Source organism: Uloborus diversus, chromosome 3 (genome assembly GCF_026930045.1).
Source record: "Uloborus diversus isolate 005 chromosome 3, Udiv.v.3.1, whole genome shotgun sequence".
Classification (NCBI taxonomy): domain Eukaryota; kingdom Metazoa; phylum Arthropoda; class Arachnida; order Araneae; family Uloboridae; genus Uloborus; species Uloborus diversus.
In genome coordinates, this window is record NC_072733.1 from 201,964,912 (window position 1) to 201,982,053 (window position 17,142).

Here is a 17,142-nt window from a genome sequence, read left to right on the forward strand (position 1 = left end):
TAGCCGCTCGTGTGCAGCGTAACAGCGGCACAATCATGCGTTTTTGGAAGCAGTGGACGGACGAGGGTCGGACAGCTCGGAAATCCGGGGGTGGACCCCGAAATGTGACGTCAGCTCGCGATTACAGACGCCTGGTGCGTATGGCGCTGACGAACCGCACAGCTTCTTCTAGACAATTGGAAGCACAGTGGTCACCAACTACAGGTGTTTCATTGTGTGCTTCATCAATTCGGAGACGTCCGCTGCAGCGTGGGCTGCGCGCAAGGATTCCTTTATACAGGATTCCTCTCACGCAAAACCTTCGCTACCTGCGGCTACAATGGGCCAATGTGCATAGGAGGTGGCGTGCTGATTGGCAGCAGGTCGTTTTTCTGAAGAATCCCGCTTCAATTTGTGGCACCATGATGGCCGAATTCGTGTCAGGCGCTATGCCGGTGAACGGCACATTCCGGAGTGCATTATCGAACGCCACAGTGGACGACACCCGAAGTTATGGTCTGGGGCACCATAGCATATCATGGACGATCACAACTGCTACGAATTGTGGGCAATTTGAACAGTACCTGCAACATAACCGAAGTTTTACAGCCCCAAGCTACTCCTTTCCTGCAAGGATTGCCAGGGGCTGTATTCCAGCAGGATAATGCCCGTCCACATGTCGCCAGGGCTGTCGAATCCTATCTTGATTCGCAGCAGGTACAGATTCTTCCTTGGCCTGCATATTCCCCGGATATGTCACCGATTGAACATATGTGGGATTTCGTTGGGCGGCGTCTCGCTCGTGAACCTCTTCCTGTTGCTTCTACAGACGAACTTTGGTTGCGCATACAAACAATACGGAAGACTCTTCCGCAGGTAGATATTCAAACTTTGTTTCACTCCATGCCGAGTCGTGTAGCAGCTCTTATTGCGGCGCGTGGTGGACACACAAAATACTAATTTCTATCTCTTTTTATTGTTTGTTTGGTTTGAAAATGTAATCATTTATTTGTACCATTACCACTCAGCAGTGTATTAAATTTCATTCAACTATGATGCTTTCTTCATGATGTTGCAATTTTCACAAACAGGAGTGTAAATAACATCTACTGCGAAAGAACATTGGGCATCGTTGAAAACAATTAAAAAGAAGATAAGAATATTAAAGTTGCAATACTATCTCCTAATTTGTCGAATCAATTATTCAAGTGCCCCCTTCTCCCCCCCCCCAAAAAAAAGAAGAACAAAAAATGGTAGGTCACAGTTACCTCCAGTGACTTCCCATCGTTGCGACCCTGGGGGGGGGGGGGACGCAACTTCTTATGTTCGCCATATGTGCCAGACCCCGTAGGTACGCTACTGTTGAAGACTGTCCGAAGTTTAGTTGAAACACTTTCAGGACACAGTACCCTGTGATGAGAAAGAAAATATTCGGAATAGAAGATTTTTCGACTCTCATTCGAAAACCCGCAGAAAAAAGAACATACCGCATTTTGTGAAAAACACTTTCAGCAGCGTAATTAAAATCCGCAAATCGAATCAAAAGAATGACCCAAGCAGCGAGAACGTAATGCAAAAATAAAAAACAGACTTGACCTTTAACTTCGGACAGCGGTATAATTTGTTTATTTGAACACACTATAATACATTATTTTTACCCTTGGTTACAAGCGTTTTCGATTTGCGATCGAAATCGGTTTTTCTTGCTGAAAAATTGTTCATTTAAAATGGGCGGTAATTTACTGAATATATAAATTGTTCATTATTTGAACATTTTTTAAAAATTTCTCTTAAATAAATCTATGAATTTTATCAAGAGCGGGGACTTTCTGTAGTCGGTAGCGTACCAAGGGGTTGGCAGAAGTGGCTGTCGCCAGGGGCGCAGCAACTTGGGGGACAGCATTTCGACTCATTAAAAAAAAGAAAGATTTTTTTAAAAACTTTTAAAGAAATGATCATATAAGTAGAAATACTTTTATAAAAAAAAAATACTCGCAAGAAAAAGAGCTAGAGGGGAAAATGAAACTATCCTTAATTCACAAAAAAAGAAAATAAAAAAAAGTTGGAGGAGGGGGTGAATTTTACCCATGGCGTGAAATTCTATTCCGATTCAGTAAGTTAGCTAAAGACTTATACACACAATTTGTATACCAGGGCGCAGTGGTGGAGGGCATTCTATGTCGGATGATTCCATTTTTTTTTCTTCTTTTCGGGGAGTAGGCAACAATTTGCCGTGTATCGTTTCAAGTGTCTAGTTTTTTTAGGCCAAGTATTTGTTCTTACTGTAATAAAGTTTGTTCTTACTGTAATGTAAGCATAAAAAGTCTTATTTGAACAAAATATTCAGACGTCTTAATTAGTGAATACGTAATACTTTTCTTTGCTTGTATGCAAATGGTCGTGCTTTTTAGTAAATTTCTGATTAGCAATGCTTTTTGTATTTGCTTCGCTTTCCTAATTATCATAGATTTTTTAAAAATGCTTTGGTTTTCATTTTTAAAAGAAATGTAAAGTTTCTTTCTTTCTTTTAGTAAATGTGCGAACTACTATGTTTATTTTACATTCTCCTAGTGGTTTGAATCAAATTCTTTTGAAAATTAAAGGTGGTTTAGAAAAAAATAAATACATTACTATAAACGGAACTGAAAAATGTTTATTCTCATTTGATTCAAGAACGTACATTATTTATATTTATTAACTAAGTGCAGTAGGGAAAGGTAAAATTTTCAATCTGCCGAATGAAATACCAATATTACCGAATGATAAAATTCGAGCATGCACACATATGCATACATAACATTTACTGCGAAGAAACATTTGGCATAATTGAAAACAATTTTAAAAAAAAAAAGAAAACAAGAATATTAAAGTTGCAATAATTTCTCCTAATTTGTCGAATCAATTAATCAAATCCCCCCCTCCCAAAAATCGGAAGTCACAGTGACCTCCGGTAACTTCCCATCGAGGTGACCTCGGGCGGAGGGACGCAATTTCTTAAGTTTGCCAGGGGCACCAGACCCCGTTAGGTACGTTACTTTGTTTATATGTATACACTATTTGACCAAAAGTATTGGGTTACTTACAAAAATTCATATTTTTACGGATTTCTCAAGAAATAGAATACCAATTGCTCTGTAATTTTTTTCACATAAAAAGTATGCTCTAGCTGTCATTTTCCAATGAAAATTAAGTCTACTATTCATTAAGGGGACGAACAAAAAATTGAGGGTAAAAAATTTTTTTTGACCATTTTTCATTATAAAAAGCAGGGAATAAGCTATACATTTCAGAAATAAGGTCAAAACCTATCTTGAACTTATTTTTATATTTTCGTAAAAGTAGCTCTTATACCCATGGAGATATAAGCTATTTCTTTTAAAAATGTGATTTTTTTTTTTGAAGGTTTTCGGCTCATATCACGCAGAGTTTTCTGTCAAACGTTACTATACTTTCAGAATATGTGACAGCATATTAGAGAAACATAATAATAAAATTTGAAGTTAAAATATTGAAAATTTAATGAAATATGAACGTTTAAAGCAATTAATTTTTCACTGCGCATGCGCGAAAGATAGCAATTTGTAACTTTTATAGTTCAAAACTCAGATATATTCTACAACTCATTAAAAAATGTCACCTCAATATTTTTTAAATTTAAAAAGTTATCATTGATCTAATGAGCCGAATTTTTATATTTCTTGGATAGGTGACGAAAGGTAAGGGGTCGTTCGCAAACTGGCAACACTATCCTGCTATCGTTGCAAAATGATTCATGAAAAGAACGGATTATTTGCGATCAATCCCTCACGTTTCGTCGTCTAGCCAAGAATTATCAAAATTCGGCTCATTAGATCGCTGATAACTTTTTAGATTTTAAAGATATCAAGGTTTTTATGAGATGTGTAGAACATATCTGAGCTTCCGATTATGAAGGTTATAAATTGCTATCTTTCGCGCATGCGCAGTGAAAAATTAATTACTTTAAACGTTCATATTTCATTAAATTCTCAGTATTTTAACTTCAAATGTTATTATGTTTCTCTAATATGCTGTCAAATATTCTGAAAGTTTAGTAATGTTTGACGAAAAACTGTGCGTGATATTAGCCGAAAACCTTCAAAAAAAAAAAAATTGCATCTGAAAGAAATGCTTATATCTCCATGAGTAGAAGAGATACTTTCAGAAAATATAAAAATGAGTTCTGGATAGATTTTGACCTTATTTCTGAAATTTATAGCCTATTCCCAGCTTTTCACAATGAAAAATGGTCAAAACCTTTTTTTTTATTCCTCAATATGTTGTTCGTCCCCTAATGAATAGTAGACTTAATTTTTATTGGAAAATTACAGCTAGAGTATACTTCGTATGTGAAAAAAATTGCAGAGCAATTAGTCTTTTATTTTTAGAGAAATCCGTAAAAATGTGAATTTTTGAGAGTGTCTCAATAATTTTGGTCATATAGTGTAATATATGAGGCCCCTAGTTTCAAAACCGGATACTTGCAAAAAATTCGATTTTCTTTTTTTTTTTTTTTGTTAATCTTGTAGAGAATCATAAGGCCTATTTGCCTGCTCAATATTAGGTTCAAAAACCGCTTCTTTCCTTCTTGAAATGGGGCGGGAAGGTCTGCCTCAGTTTCAAAACCGGACTTTTACGTCTCCTGTAAAATTTGGTTTTCTACAAGTGTCCGGTTTTGAAACTAGGGGCCTCATATATATATATATATATATATATATATATATATATATATATATATATATATATATATATATATATATATATATATATATATTTGATATTCTTGAAAATGCATATACGTACCTTCTGTTTAAGAGGGCATTTACAGTTTTAGAGTTTACATCCGTACGTATATATTTTGTATTTTAATGTAAGATTTTGCCTCCAAATGGTAACTACAGAATTATTGAATGGTACAATTAGGTAAGTAGAGGAATGTGGGGCAAAGTGAAATGGTAGAATATTTACTCTGCTTTTAGTGCTACCTGTCTACTAATATTTTAACTATGTAGTAACACATGTAGTCTATTCCAGTCGAGAAAATATTAATTCTGAAAATCAAAGAATATGATAATGCAAGCAATTTTCAAAAATTTATACTCATATTACAATATTTTGTTTTAGTAAAAAAATATTTTTATTATTATTAAATGATAAAGTTCTTGTTTCCAACATTTTAAGTATTAATTGAGACCTACTAATATTCAGTGCAGTATTTATTTTTCTAATATTAAAGCTTATTTTTATTTTAAATGCCTTTTACAGTTAGTCAAGTCCATGCTGAGCTAGGTGGGTGGGGGCAAAGTGAAATAGTTCATTTCATTTACATATTCAATCCTTCATAAACTTATTTATGCATTCCTTTATTAATTATTTTATTTACATTCCTTCATTTAATAATTCCCTTATTTATTTAATCATTCGCTTATTTTCTTATTCATTCACTATTTCGTTAACTGATTTGTTTTTTCTCATTTATTAACTTATTTATTTGTTCATTGCTTCATTTCTTTTCCATTTATTCAATCATTCTTTTATTTTTTTTCATTTGTTTTATAAAAAATAATCTTAATGATCAAATAGAAAACATTTCATTAAAAATATATATTTCATGTTTCACTTTGCTCCTATGAAAATAAAAAGTGAAAAATTTCCACCTTTTTTTAGAGGTACAAATTCACCGCCAAAAATAAAAAATAATGTTTTGATCCAAGTTTTATTATAAAATATATTGTTCTTTCTTTATGTACAGAAATTTTCAGAACAAATTTAAAACTTGTACGTTTCGAAAAACGTAGGTTACCTTAACTATTTCACTTTGCCCCACATCCCGCTACATTACAATTTATTATTTATTTTTTTCATAAAATGAAAAGTAGAATATTATTTCATAACCTTGCCGAGAGACTGCAGCACTGGACCCTCTACGTTTCATTTTAGGTAAAGTATGTTTAAGAATTTTATGTGTCGGTAGTTTTAACCGGCACAAAATTTAAGTTACCCTCAGCGACTGCGCTCAAATTGTCCATCTCTGTGCATTCTGAAGTGACACTTTGTTGTGCTTCGATTCTTTTTTGATGCATTTAATGACTACTTTAAGTTAATAATTTTTATGTCAACGATAAATTTTATGTTTAATCCGTATGATGCCTTAATTTTCTTTAAATGAGAGTCGTATACGTGACGTATTTCTCTACATTCTCCATAAACTAATCAAAAATGTGTGTGCTTTGGACTGAAAGTGTGGTAAAAGACTAACTTCAAGGCGTTGTACATTTAATGCACGATTTTCTTTTCAAATTGAATTCTTGTCTTCATTAAGAACTAATCCAAATTAAAAATTCACAAAAGAAAAAAGCATAAATTTAAGAAGCATAATTTTAAGTTGGATACAATTTTACACGCTCCATTTTCCCCCTTTTTTCTTTTTTAAAAATTGTTTATATATTTACTTTGGTTTTTAGCTAATTTATTTATTTATTTTTATAATTAATAATGTTCTGACTTTTGTCAGCAAAAGCGCGTCCTGTTCAGACTACGAAAAATATAGAGTTGGTTGTGGGAGTGGGCCACTCGGGTAAGTGGGTCAACCCCCTAAAACTAAAATATGGATATGGATTTTATATTTTTGTACACTGATCATGTCATGTTATTTGCACACATTTGGGTTTAGTAGAATCTTTTCTAGGTCATAGAACTTAGTCCAAAAAAAAAAAAAAATCTAAAATATTTTTTTGCGAGTTCAAATATTATTTTTCAAAAAAGTGCTACCAGATTGATTTTTATTATTTTTTTTATGATCATTGAAATTTCACGCATAGTTTAACTTAAAGTGAATGCAGCAACAAGAATTTTGTACAAAATATTGCTAATAAGTGTTTAAGAGGAAGGGTTTCACTTACCCCGTAAATTTTCGTTATAAGGGGTGAGTGGGTCCCCTCACTATGGGGTAAGTGGGTCCCACCATAATTGAGGATTTTAAAAACAAAAGCAACTCTGATAAAATATTTGTGTCATTGAAATTCAAGACAACTGTGATGACCTAGTAAGAATTGGATGGTTCAAACTGCCAAAGCTGGTGATCATGAATTTTTGAAACTTACTTCAAAGAAAAACATAATGTATTATGTAGGTCTAATGTTAGAAGCTGATGATTCAAATTTTAAAAAATATTGCTGAGTTTTCAAGAACGAATAGAAATAGTGACACATTTTATTGGCCAGGTGCAGATGATCTTGGAATTATTACTAAGGATGAAGTCATAATAGTTCTTCCTTAGGCAACTTTAAACAAACACAGCCATTTAGTCTTTCCAATTTCGTTTTCAACTTATAGTTTTAGCTAATTTACCAAACTTGATCTCTGTCAACTTTATTACGTTTACTAAACACATCTTTATGTAAATAAAAAACGTGCCTATAGGATTTCAATAAATTTCACAAATATAATTATTTTGTTTTTTGTTTTAAAATTTTCCGTCATACAGATACAAAAGACAGTAAATATCTCATAAATGGATGCATTTACAAAAAAAAAATAATTCATACTAAAAATTTACATACTTTATCAAGTAATACCCCTTACCCCTTTTTAGATTTGCTCGATTTAATTTAAAATTTAAGGGGAGTGGCCCACTTACCCCTTATTATGGGGTAAGTGGGACACCCTTCTGATTTTTTTTAAAAATATAACCGTTAAGAATATTTAAAGCATTATTTTTGAAAATAATGATAAATTTTTGTTTATTAATAATGTCCAAGACAAAATAAAACAATAAGTTTAATTTTTTTTTGCTTCAAAGCTTTTGTATAAGGTTTCAAAAACTAACTGCTCTCAAAAGGGGTTCCACTTACCCCAACCAACCCTAGCACATTATTACTGAAAAGAGAAAAAAAAGTAAAATATAAAGAAGAAAATTCAGTCCTGAAAATAAGTTTGTCTGCAGAAAAATGCAAAGGGGTGTGTGAGAAAACTTGTCAGATGAACGAAACAAATGAAGATATAAGAAAATATCTAGCTTAGTTTATATTATTTATTGTTTAGTGCCACTCAAGCAATGTATTTATGTAAAACTTGAAATATCTACAACTGAAAAATTTATTTTTCTTTTTATAGCTAATTAAAGGGACGAGTAATGAGTGGCGGATCCAGACGATCCTGTTGGGAGGAGCGATTGAGTAATGCATTATAGGGGGGGGGGGTGAATAATTTCTTTTCAAAGTTTTTAAGAACTGAAGCTTCTTTTTTTTACGAGTAATATATATCGTTCAAAGAGCTTGAATAAAAGTTATAAGTGTTTCAAGTACCACACACACAGGAATAAAAAAAATGAAAAAAGAAAAGGGAATTTCTACTTATATATCTTCTGGATCCATTATTTAAATTAAACTTTTTAACTTTTGATTCGTTTGAGGACTCGTGAAGTATTTTCAGTAGCCATTCAAGTCTTCAAATTGTACTTGTTTTCCTTATAAAAGAAAGGTTGCAGTATCAAGATGGCATCTCTTTTTACCAGTTTTCGTACCAAACATAATAAAATACTAAAATTGCATTTGTGAATAAAATTTGATGATATGGATTTGTTTGTTGATTGAGTTGTTTAATATTCGCGCATAAGTAGGAGTGTTTGCTGGCTCTTCCCCGAAAATTTTTGTTAGGAACACATTTTTAGACTATTTGGTGGTTAATAAGAGGAAGGGAGGTTTGGAGGTCCCTCTCAGGATTTTTTTTTGAAATTTAAGGGTATATTTTAGAAAACGCAATTGTTTGCTATATTTGTCTTCTTGAAGGGAAAGGATGCGATTCAGGAACTCTACCCAGTCGTTTTTTGATATTAGAGCTTCAAAAATGCAATTTTAGATATCTTTAGTGATGCTAAAAACCTAGGGGTTCGAGGGCTTTCCCCCAGAAATTTTTTTCGAAATTGAAGGCCTTAAAACTCAATTGTAGGCTATCTTTGATGACGTAGCAGAAGAAATGGGGGTTCAGAACCTCTCACGAGAAATTTTCGATGTAGGAGTTCCAAAAACGCTGTTTTAGACGATCTTTAAATGGTGTTGAAAGATGGGGGGGGGGAGGACATGGAGGCTCTTCTCCGGAAATTTTTTGAAATTGAAGTCCTGAAAACGCAGTTGTAACCCATCTTTTATGACGTAAGAGGGAGGAACAGGGTTTGGAACTTTCCATCGGAAATTGTTCGAAATTGAAGCCTTGAAATGCGATGATTGGCCATCTTTGGTAGCGTTAAGGGAATGGATGGGGTCAGGAGCTTCAAAAATGTAATGTTAGTGGGTCTTCATTGATGTTGAGGAAAAGACTCGAGATCGGGGACTTTCTCCCGGAATTTTTTCGGAATTGAAGTTTTAAAAACGTAATTAAAGGCCCTCATTACACTGTAAAAAAAATTCGGAAACGTTTCTGAGTATATCGTGCAGCTGCGGTTCATGAAATTTTCAAAAACGTTTCTGAGTATTTCGGAATCCTCTTTCTATAATTTCCAGAAATGTTTCTGAGTATTTTGGAATCCTCTTTCTGTAATTTTCAGAAACATTTCTGAGCATTTCGGAATCCTCTTTCCATAATTTCCAGAAATGTTTCTGAGTATTCTGTGCAGCTGTGGTTCATGAAAGTTTCGAAAACGTTTCCGAGTATTTCGGAATTCTCCAAACAATTTTTAAAAACGTTTCTGAGAATTTCGGAATCCTTTTTCCGTGATTTTTTCTAAAAAATAATTCTTTACTATAGTATTGCATGCCATATCAGTTTCAATTCTTTCATATCTAAGAGCAATGAAACGAGCAATTTTAGAATCATTCGTGGATTTTTTTTTTTCTGAATTTCTAATGACAAATAGCATGGTTAACAGCATAACATATGCACAGTTATAAATTTTTGAAAATTTATGAAATAATATAGTAATTTCATTCATAATCACAAAATCGTCGGGGGAGGGAAGGGGAGTACTTTCTCAAAAGTGGGATTGTTTGTTAAACAATATTAAACTTCAGTTTTTCTCTCAATATTTTCAAGACAAAATTATCAACATATTGTATTTTCAATGCAGAACTTCAAAACATATCTTGTATCAAACTTGATAGCTTTTATTTTCGGATAAAATTTGACAGAACTTACCTACACTTTGCGTTCCGAAATTCGTTCACGTCAAGTCAATTTCTTTGACGAACAAAGTGTACCGAAAAGTACCAACAGAGAAATTGATGAATTTAAATATGACACCAAAGTCCCCCCTGCTGGAACCATTCGGGTTTATTCTTCTGTTCTTGCCCTTTTCCAGTTTATCACAAATATAGATACTTAATCAAAATAGGTTACTGATTTTATTTTTAGAGTGTGCGCAAAATGCATTATATATTTTATTTATTAAAACATTGAACTCTATTACATGATTATTCCATTTCATATGTACGAGAGTTCCCCCCCCCCCACACCATAAGAGTGATGGTGCACCCATAAAATGATATAAAGCGTTCCCCCCCCCCTTACAAAAAAGCAACCCCTTGAAAATGTCAATGGCACAGTCTGCGTGGTGAACGCCCCTCGTCTTCTCCCCATATGTGCATTGCATATTAATAACATAGTATTTAAAAAATGATCACTTTTAAAACGATGACATGAAATAATATTACTTTTTATTTCGGCATGTAAATGCAGCTGTTCCATTTTTGCCACTGACTCATTCCTCCTGACTGTCCTACATTAAACTAGTATATCCACGAAGGAAATGTTATTTTCGGAACAATTAATGTCAAGGAATTTTTTTATTGTTAACCACATTTAACAAAATGAATAAGCAGATGAATTAATTGCATAACTATGTTTTTACTAATAGATAACATGGTCATTTTCTAATGGTATAAATATTTTTAAATGAATGAATAAATTATAATAAAAAAAGATAATACTGGCACATTTTTTGTGAAGCATATTACAATACTAGAAAATATTTGCATTACCATATTTTTAATGAATTAAACAATTGATTTTTTTTCTTTTTGAACCAAAATGTATGTACATCCAAGTATTTCGAAATAACTTTTCTGTGATTGCTTCTCAAATATAAATCTTATTTCTTTTGCGTAATTAATCAGTTTCAGTTAGTTACAACAAATAGTACACCGCGCACATAGGTATGTAGGATAACTTTAAATTAATTCGATAAACCCAAAAACAGTTACAATTGGAGCCTCATCAAATGCAAATCAACAAAAATATAAATGTATATAACAACATGTTTTAAAATATTCATTAATACTTACAAGTGAACATGAGCGGAAGAAAATCTAAGTACCTCCATTACAACTGAATAAGTAATCCAAAGGGTTTCGTTTCATTAAGTATAAACACTGGTGTTGAAACTATTCACGCTTGAACACACAATATATATCTAATTATGGTCGCATTGGAAATTGTAAAGAAGCAAATGGTTATTAACTAACTTAATAGCTGCGTACATCATCTAAAAAATCAAGGGCAGTCCAAAATGCAAAGACGTAAAATTAGTTTCGACACATTTTACTACTCTCTAGACATGAAATAACAAGCAATCCAATGCTAAACAGTTGCTGACTGCAGCAACCATAGATAAGAAAAAAAATAAGTTCTCGTTATTTCCGACTCATTGGCACCCGAGTTGGAAGGATAAAATAGGTTTCGAAGCGTTGCGTCATCACTTCCGCTTCTAGATTTCTTGAAATAACAAAAAGCTTCCTGAATATTGAGGAGTTCGCTATTGGATGAAGGATTCCTACTATTTCGGAAACGTTTCCGATATATCCAGAAACGTTTCCGAAATTTGTTACAATGTAACGACATTTTCGAAAAAGTTTTCGATTCGGGCGATTTCTTTTCGAAATTGAAGCTGCAAAATTTCAAAACCTTTGATCTTCGATGCCATTGGAAAGAGGGGCTTGAGGGACTCTCCCCTTTAAAATTTTTGGAATTAAAGTCGTAAAAATACAGTTGTAGGTGATTTTTTTGTGATGTGTTGGAGGGGGGGGGGAGTTTTGTGACCTTAACCCGGATTTTTTTCGAATTTACGAACCTTTTTGAGGGCGATCGCTCCAATCTCCCTCCCCCCCTGAGCATCAGCCACTGCGAGTAAGCTGTTTAAAATATAATCGAAAAACTTATTTGTCAACTTGTAGCTTATGATGCGATTTAACTTGACAAAGTTGAAAAATAGATATTTTCAGCGATTTTCGCTAGATTCGTTATGTAAAAATATTTTTAACAAAATTGAACTAATTTTTGTTTCCGATTGAACAAAGCTTCTTGTAACTCATGAAAGAATTATTTGAAAATTGTGCTTACCATCTCAAAAGTTTCGTTTATGGTAGTTTACTTTCAGCCATTAATATTCAATAATGGTCGTTAAATTTTAATCAATTCAATTCAAATGAACTTTGCGTTTTTTAGGAAAATGTCTCGACATTCCTGGGAGAAATTGCATCACATCCCAATAGCATTCTGCTGTGTAATGATACTTGCAATGTTCGTTCCTGTAATAATAGCCATAGTAAATGGCCATGTTTCACCTTATGTACCTTATATAAGGTAAGTAAAAATCTTTTAATCATAAAAATAATTAATTTTATAGATGTATAACATTACGACATTGAAGCTTTTAAATGTGTCTAATACTGTACACACTGGGATTAATAAAAATAACCGTCATTTTTAGTGATGCAGTAAAACCTGTCAAGTTGACCACCTGTCTAAGTTGACCGCTTTCTTCAGGCACAGAATTAGCCCTTATATAAATCAACCACTGTAAGTTGACCACCTGTTTAAGTTGACCACTTAAGTAGTGCACCGCAGGTGGTCAACTTACACAGGTTTCACTGTAGAATAAAATAAGCATGATAATATGTATGTAATTAATAATAATATGTAACCAATTATTTATGCAAAATGGGATCCGTGAAACACAATGCAACGTTTTTAACGGTAAATTTATTTTTTCATAGACTTTTTAAATTTAGGTTTGGGAATGTTTTTTGGTACTAGTGCCGCTGCTGCTCGAGTGACGGGAACTCATCACCGTAAAAAGCTCCTTTCATTGCAGTTTTCAGTTTCGAGAACAGAATATAAACACAAGGGATAGATAAGGCGAGTACGGAAGGTGATCGGGGACAGAAAACTATTTTCTGATCTATTGTTGCTAAACGGTAACTTTCAAGACCCCACGAGGCTTAGAAATTCAGGAATTCATTTTTTTTTCACTCTATATTATTTGTCACTCGATTAAAAAAAAAAGAAAAAAAAATCAGAATTGGATCCGGTTTTTTTTTTCAGGAAAAATATTTCAACAGGAAAATTCTGTTGAAATATTTTTTCAGAAACTTTTTCTGTCAGCTACTTTTTATCACATTGCGCTTATATAAAACGCATTACGAAATTCATCTAGTTTGATTCGGTGCATGCTAAGCAGTTAAGTTGTTCTATACTTTTAATAAAATATTTATTTTTAGTGAAGGTGGAGGATATTTTCCAGAGGCAGGCATCTTCACTTTGTTCATTGTCATTGCAAGCTTTTTATGTAAGCAATTTCTATTTCTTTCATTGATATTATTACTTAGACTTTTTTAGAGAGATATATTAATCTGCAATTTTATGATTGCTTACTGCTATAATGTTTTATTTGAACAGGTCTGTGTGCGACTTCGATGCGCTACTTTGTAGTCGAGGACAAGTCCAACAAGAAAGGAAATGATCTCGATGTCTTCATAAATAAAATTTCATTAACGCTAGGAATCATTTCCAATGTATCCATAGTCATTCTTGCATCATTCCCAGTAAGCTTATAGTATTCTTAGTTTTATTTTTCTTTTTTTCCCTCCAGTCATGGAGATAGTATAGTGCTCGAGTTAAATGGGACAAAGATATTATTTTGCGGACCTTCAAATTGATTGTCAGCTAGCTCCATGAGGTCCCACTAAGCTATGCCATCGGTCTTAATGCGATCTAAATGTCAGTTTTGACTCCTCCGAACTGGTTTAGGTGAAAAATTATGAATATTGTACAATTCTTCAGATTGCTTCTGTAAGAAGAGGAAGTTACATTTTGCATTTGTTCATTTTAGTACACTAAAAGGGATATAACTCCTTTAAAGTTAGCAAAGATAATGGTACTTAACAGTCACACATCTATACACTATTTAAAAAAAAATCCTGAAAGTATACGGTAAAAGTTACTGGCATCCATGTGTTTTGCCAGTAACTTTTACCGTAAAATAATATTTTACTGTAAAATTTTACAGTAGAATAAACGAGATTTAAAAAACGCAAAATGCGAGCAGCAGATTTCGATCTCGGGACCTTCGGATTGGCAAGCGGCTTTGCTGCCCACCATACGGGTCGGGACACGTCGAGTGAGGGCAATACGATATTAGGTACTTCGCACTGTAAGTCAATGGTCCAGGCGCTGGAATCGTTTATTTTTTATCGGTACAATTCACTGTAATTTTTTTCCAGTACTGTAAACACTCCGTTTTACAGTAATATTTACCATAAAAGTCTCCTGATTTTTTTAACAATGTAACTGTAAAATATACTACTTCCATGATTGGAATTAGAAAATCGAGCTTCTTCGAGCGTCAGAAGAAATGCATTTAACTGAACCATTTCCTCCTAGAAGAAAGGGCAAATGTGAAGGAGAAAAGTAAAAACTCCAAAATTGGATAAGTTCCTACTCTGAAACAGTATTATTAGACCTACAAAAACTATGCAATACATTATGAGGTATTTAATACCTATTGATATTGTTATTCATTGTTCGAGACAGCAGCGGAGTCACTGTTGGTCAGAAGAGAACTTGCCAAAAGTTCGATTTTCTAATACCATCCGCAGGAAATATTGTTTTATCCCATGGATTTGGACCTGTTAAGTACGATTATCTTTAGTGTTGTCCCCCTCTAATTCTCGAGGCTTTGTATCCCTATTTCGAACACAAAATAAAAGAATGAAAAATGTTACTTTCTCCTCTCACAGAAACAAACAAAAGAATTTTTCAATCTGCGCAATTTCTCATCTAGACTAGTTTTAAACAGTCAAAACTGACATCCAGATGACATTAAGACATACAGAATTGCTTAAAGGGACCCACTGGAGTGTGCTGGCAACCAAGTTGAAAGTCCACGAAAAAATATCTTCGTCCCAATTAATTCGAACACTATTGTATATTAAAGTTAGACCAAACAACGTAAGTAGAAGCACAAATTTGTAAATTACAGCAGACACGTGTTTCGGCGTTACAGGGAACGCCTTTTTCAATGCAAAAAATAATGAGCTTATGGATGAAAAGACATCCGACAAAGTTAGAAGCTTTTCTTTATGAAAGGTTCAATATGTAAGATCTAGTTCCAAAATCATAAAAGATCAAGACAGGTGAAGTGCTGCAAAAAATAACTCTCTTACTTGTTTTTCAAACTCTATTTCCTCAATCAGTACCTCTCTCGACTTTCTGTCGACAAGTACAGGAGATTTTTTCTGGCCTCCGGGAACTTGGACCTTCGTCGTTGTTTTTATGAAACAACAATTACTTCAGTAACTCCTCAACATACCCAAAATTCTCGCTTGAGTTTTTTATAATTGATTTTTATTTGTTGTCCCAACTAGACAAAACAGAACTGTTAGTTCTCCAATACTTGATACGAATGCCTTCTAAAAAACATTTTTTATTTTACAATACATTCAAAAATGTTGTAGTTTGAACTTATAAAAATAAACGAAAAATAATGCTCTACTCAAAAATTAAATAAGTTTATGTTCAACAAAAAATGTGTTTCACCTCGAAAAAAATCATTAAAATTCTTTGTTTTCAAAACATTTTTGTTTATAATGAACCGTTTGCTTAAAAAGCTGTTTTAAACTTATTTATTACTTATAATAACGATCGCTATTAAAGTTTTTACGTAAACTATTGAAACAGTTGCTATGGGTGAAATGTTAAAACTTCATAGGGCTAAAATTGACTTTATGCATTGTGTAGGAAGGTACCAGTGGTAAACTTTTATTCATATCGCATCTGAAAGTATAATGCATACTGAAAAAAATTTACTTTATTAACGGCTTGTTTGAAAAACACACGGTTTCACACTTAGGTAAAGTGCACTTTATTCTTACGTATACTTCGTAAAAAAATTATGGGTATACGAACGAGGTGTAAACAATGATGATGTCCAAACATTTAATGTAATATCATTTGTAATAATTTATTTCCTAGTATGTATACTTTTTTATGCTTTTTTATGTTGCAATTTATGTAAGGTTGTTTTTCAATTATATTCCTTTAAAAAACTTTTAAAGCTTTTTTTCACTCATGTCCAATTTAATGTCAAGAAAGAAGGTATTTGGTATGATTTAGATTTATTGAATTTACCATCATTACTACGAGATGATTTTTTTTCAGACTACAGCTATTTCACAAATGCACAATACTGCTGCTGGAATTACGTGTGTTTGTATTGTATTGTACATGATTTTTCAAGCATGGATCAGTTTAAGACTTCGAGAAACCACAACAGTTTCCAGGATGAGACTGGTTATAGCAATTTTAAGCGTAATATTTCTAATTTTATGTATCCTTTCATGTTCATCGCTATATATTACAACATATTCTATTATTTATCTTTTGTGGGATGAATGCGTACTGTATAAATTTTAAAATGAGCATTTCTGTGATACAGATGTATCTACGTATCATTTAGCAAAATGCAGGGCAGACCAGGTCTTATATGTGAGGGGGTAAATATGTGAACGAGAGAAAATTCTCCTGATTTTGATTTGGCAGCTCTGAGTCACCTCTCACGTGACCATGTACGCGTTGTACTACTGTGTGTGTTTTCAATAAGATTTACAACACAGTGTGGACTGTGAGGGAAAAATTTGTTTTTTCGTATTCTAAGTAAATATTTATATCCGTAGTTATGTTCTTCTACAACCTATAGTAGTGGAGTGAATTTCCAAAACTCATTAATATTGAGTAGCCCATATTTCGTCGAAACAAATGAAGTTTTATTTAGACTACTTTTTCGAAGCCATTCTCTTGATTTCAATAAAGTGAGTTAGGGAAAGTAGGCGAACTTTTTTCGGGATAGATGTGACGAATTCGCATATTTACCCCAGC

The 17,142-nt window shown here is 33.1% G+C and overlaps 1 protein-coding gene across 2 annotated transcripts in view; it reads left to right on the top strand.

The window, feature by feature from the left end:
- Positions 1 to 17,142, top strand: part of LOC129219307 (DNA damage-regulated autophagy modulator protein 1-like) — a 40,177-nt gene that overhangs the window by 18,339 nt on the left and 4,696 nt on the right. For both annotated transcript variants that reach the window (XM_054853656.1, XM_054853655.1), the window contains exons 2-5: positions 12,433 to 12,570; positions 13,488 to 13,555; positions 13,666 to 13,811; positions 16,426 to 16,594. In XM_054853656.1, coding sequence (XP_054709631.1) covers positions 12,437 to 12,570; positions 13,488 to 13,555; positions 13,666 to 13,811; positions 16,426 to 16,594 — 517 coding nt within the window. In that variant the 5' untranslated portion in view covers positions 12,433 to 12,436. The remainder of the gene's footprint in view (positions 1 to 12,432; positions 12,571 to 13,487; positions 13,556 to 13,665; positions 13,812 to 16,425; positions 16,595 to 17,142) is intronic.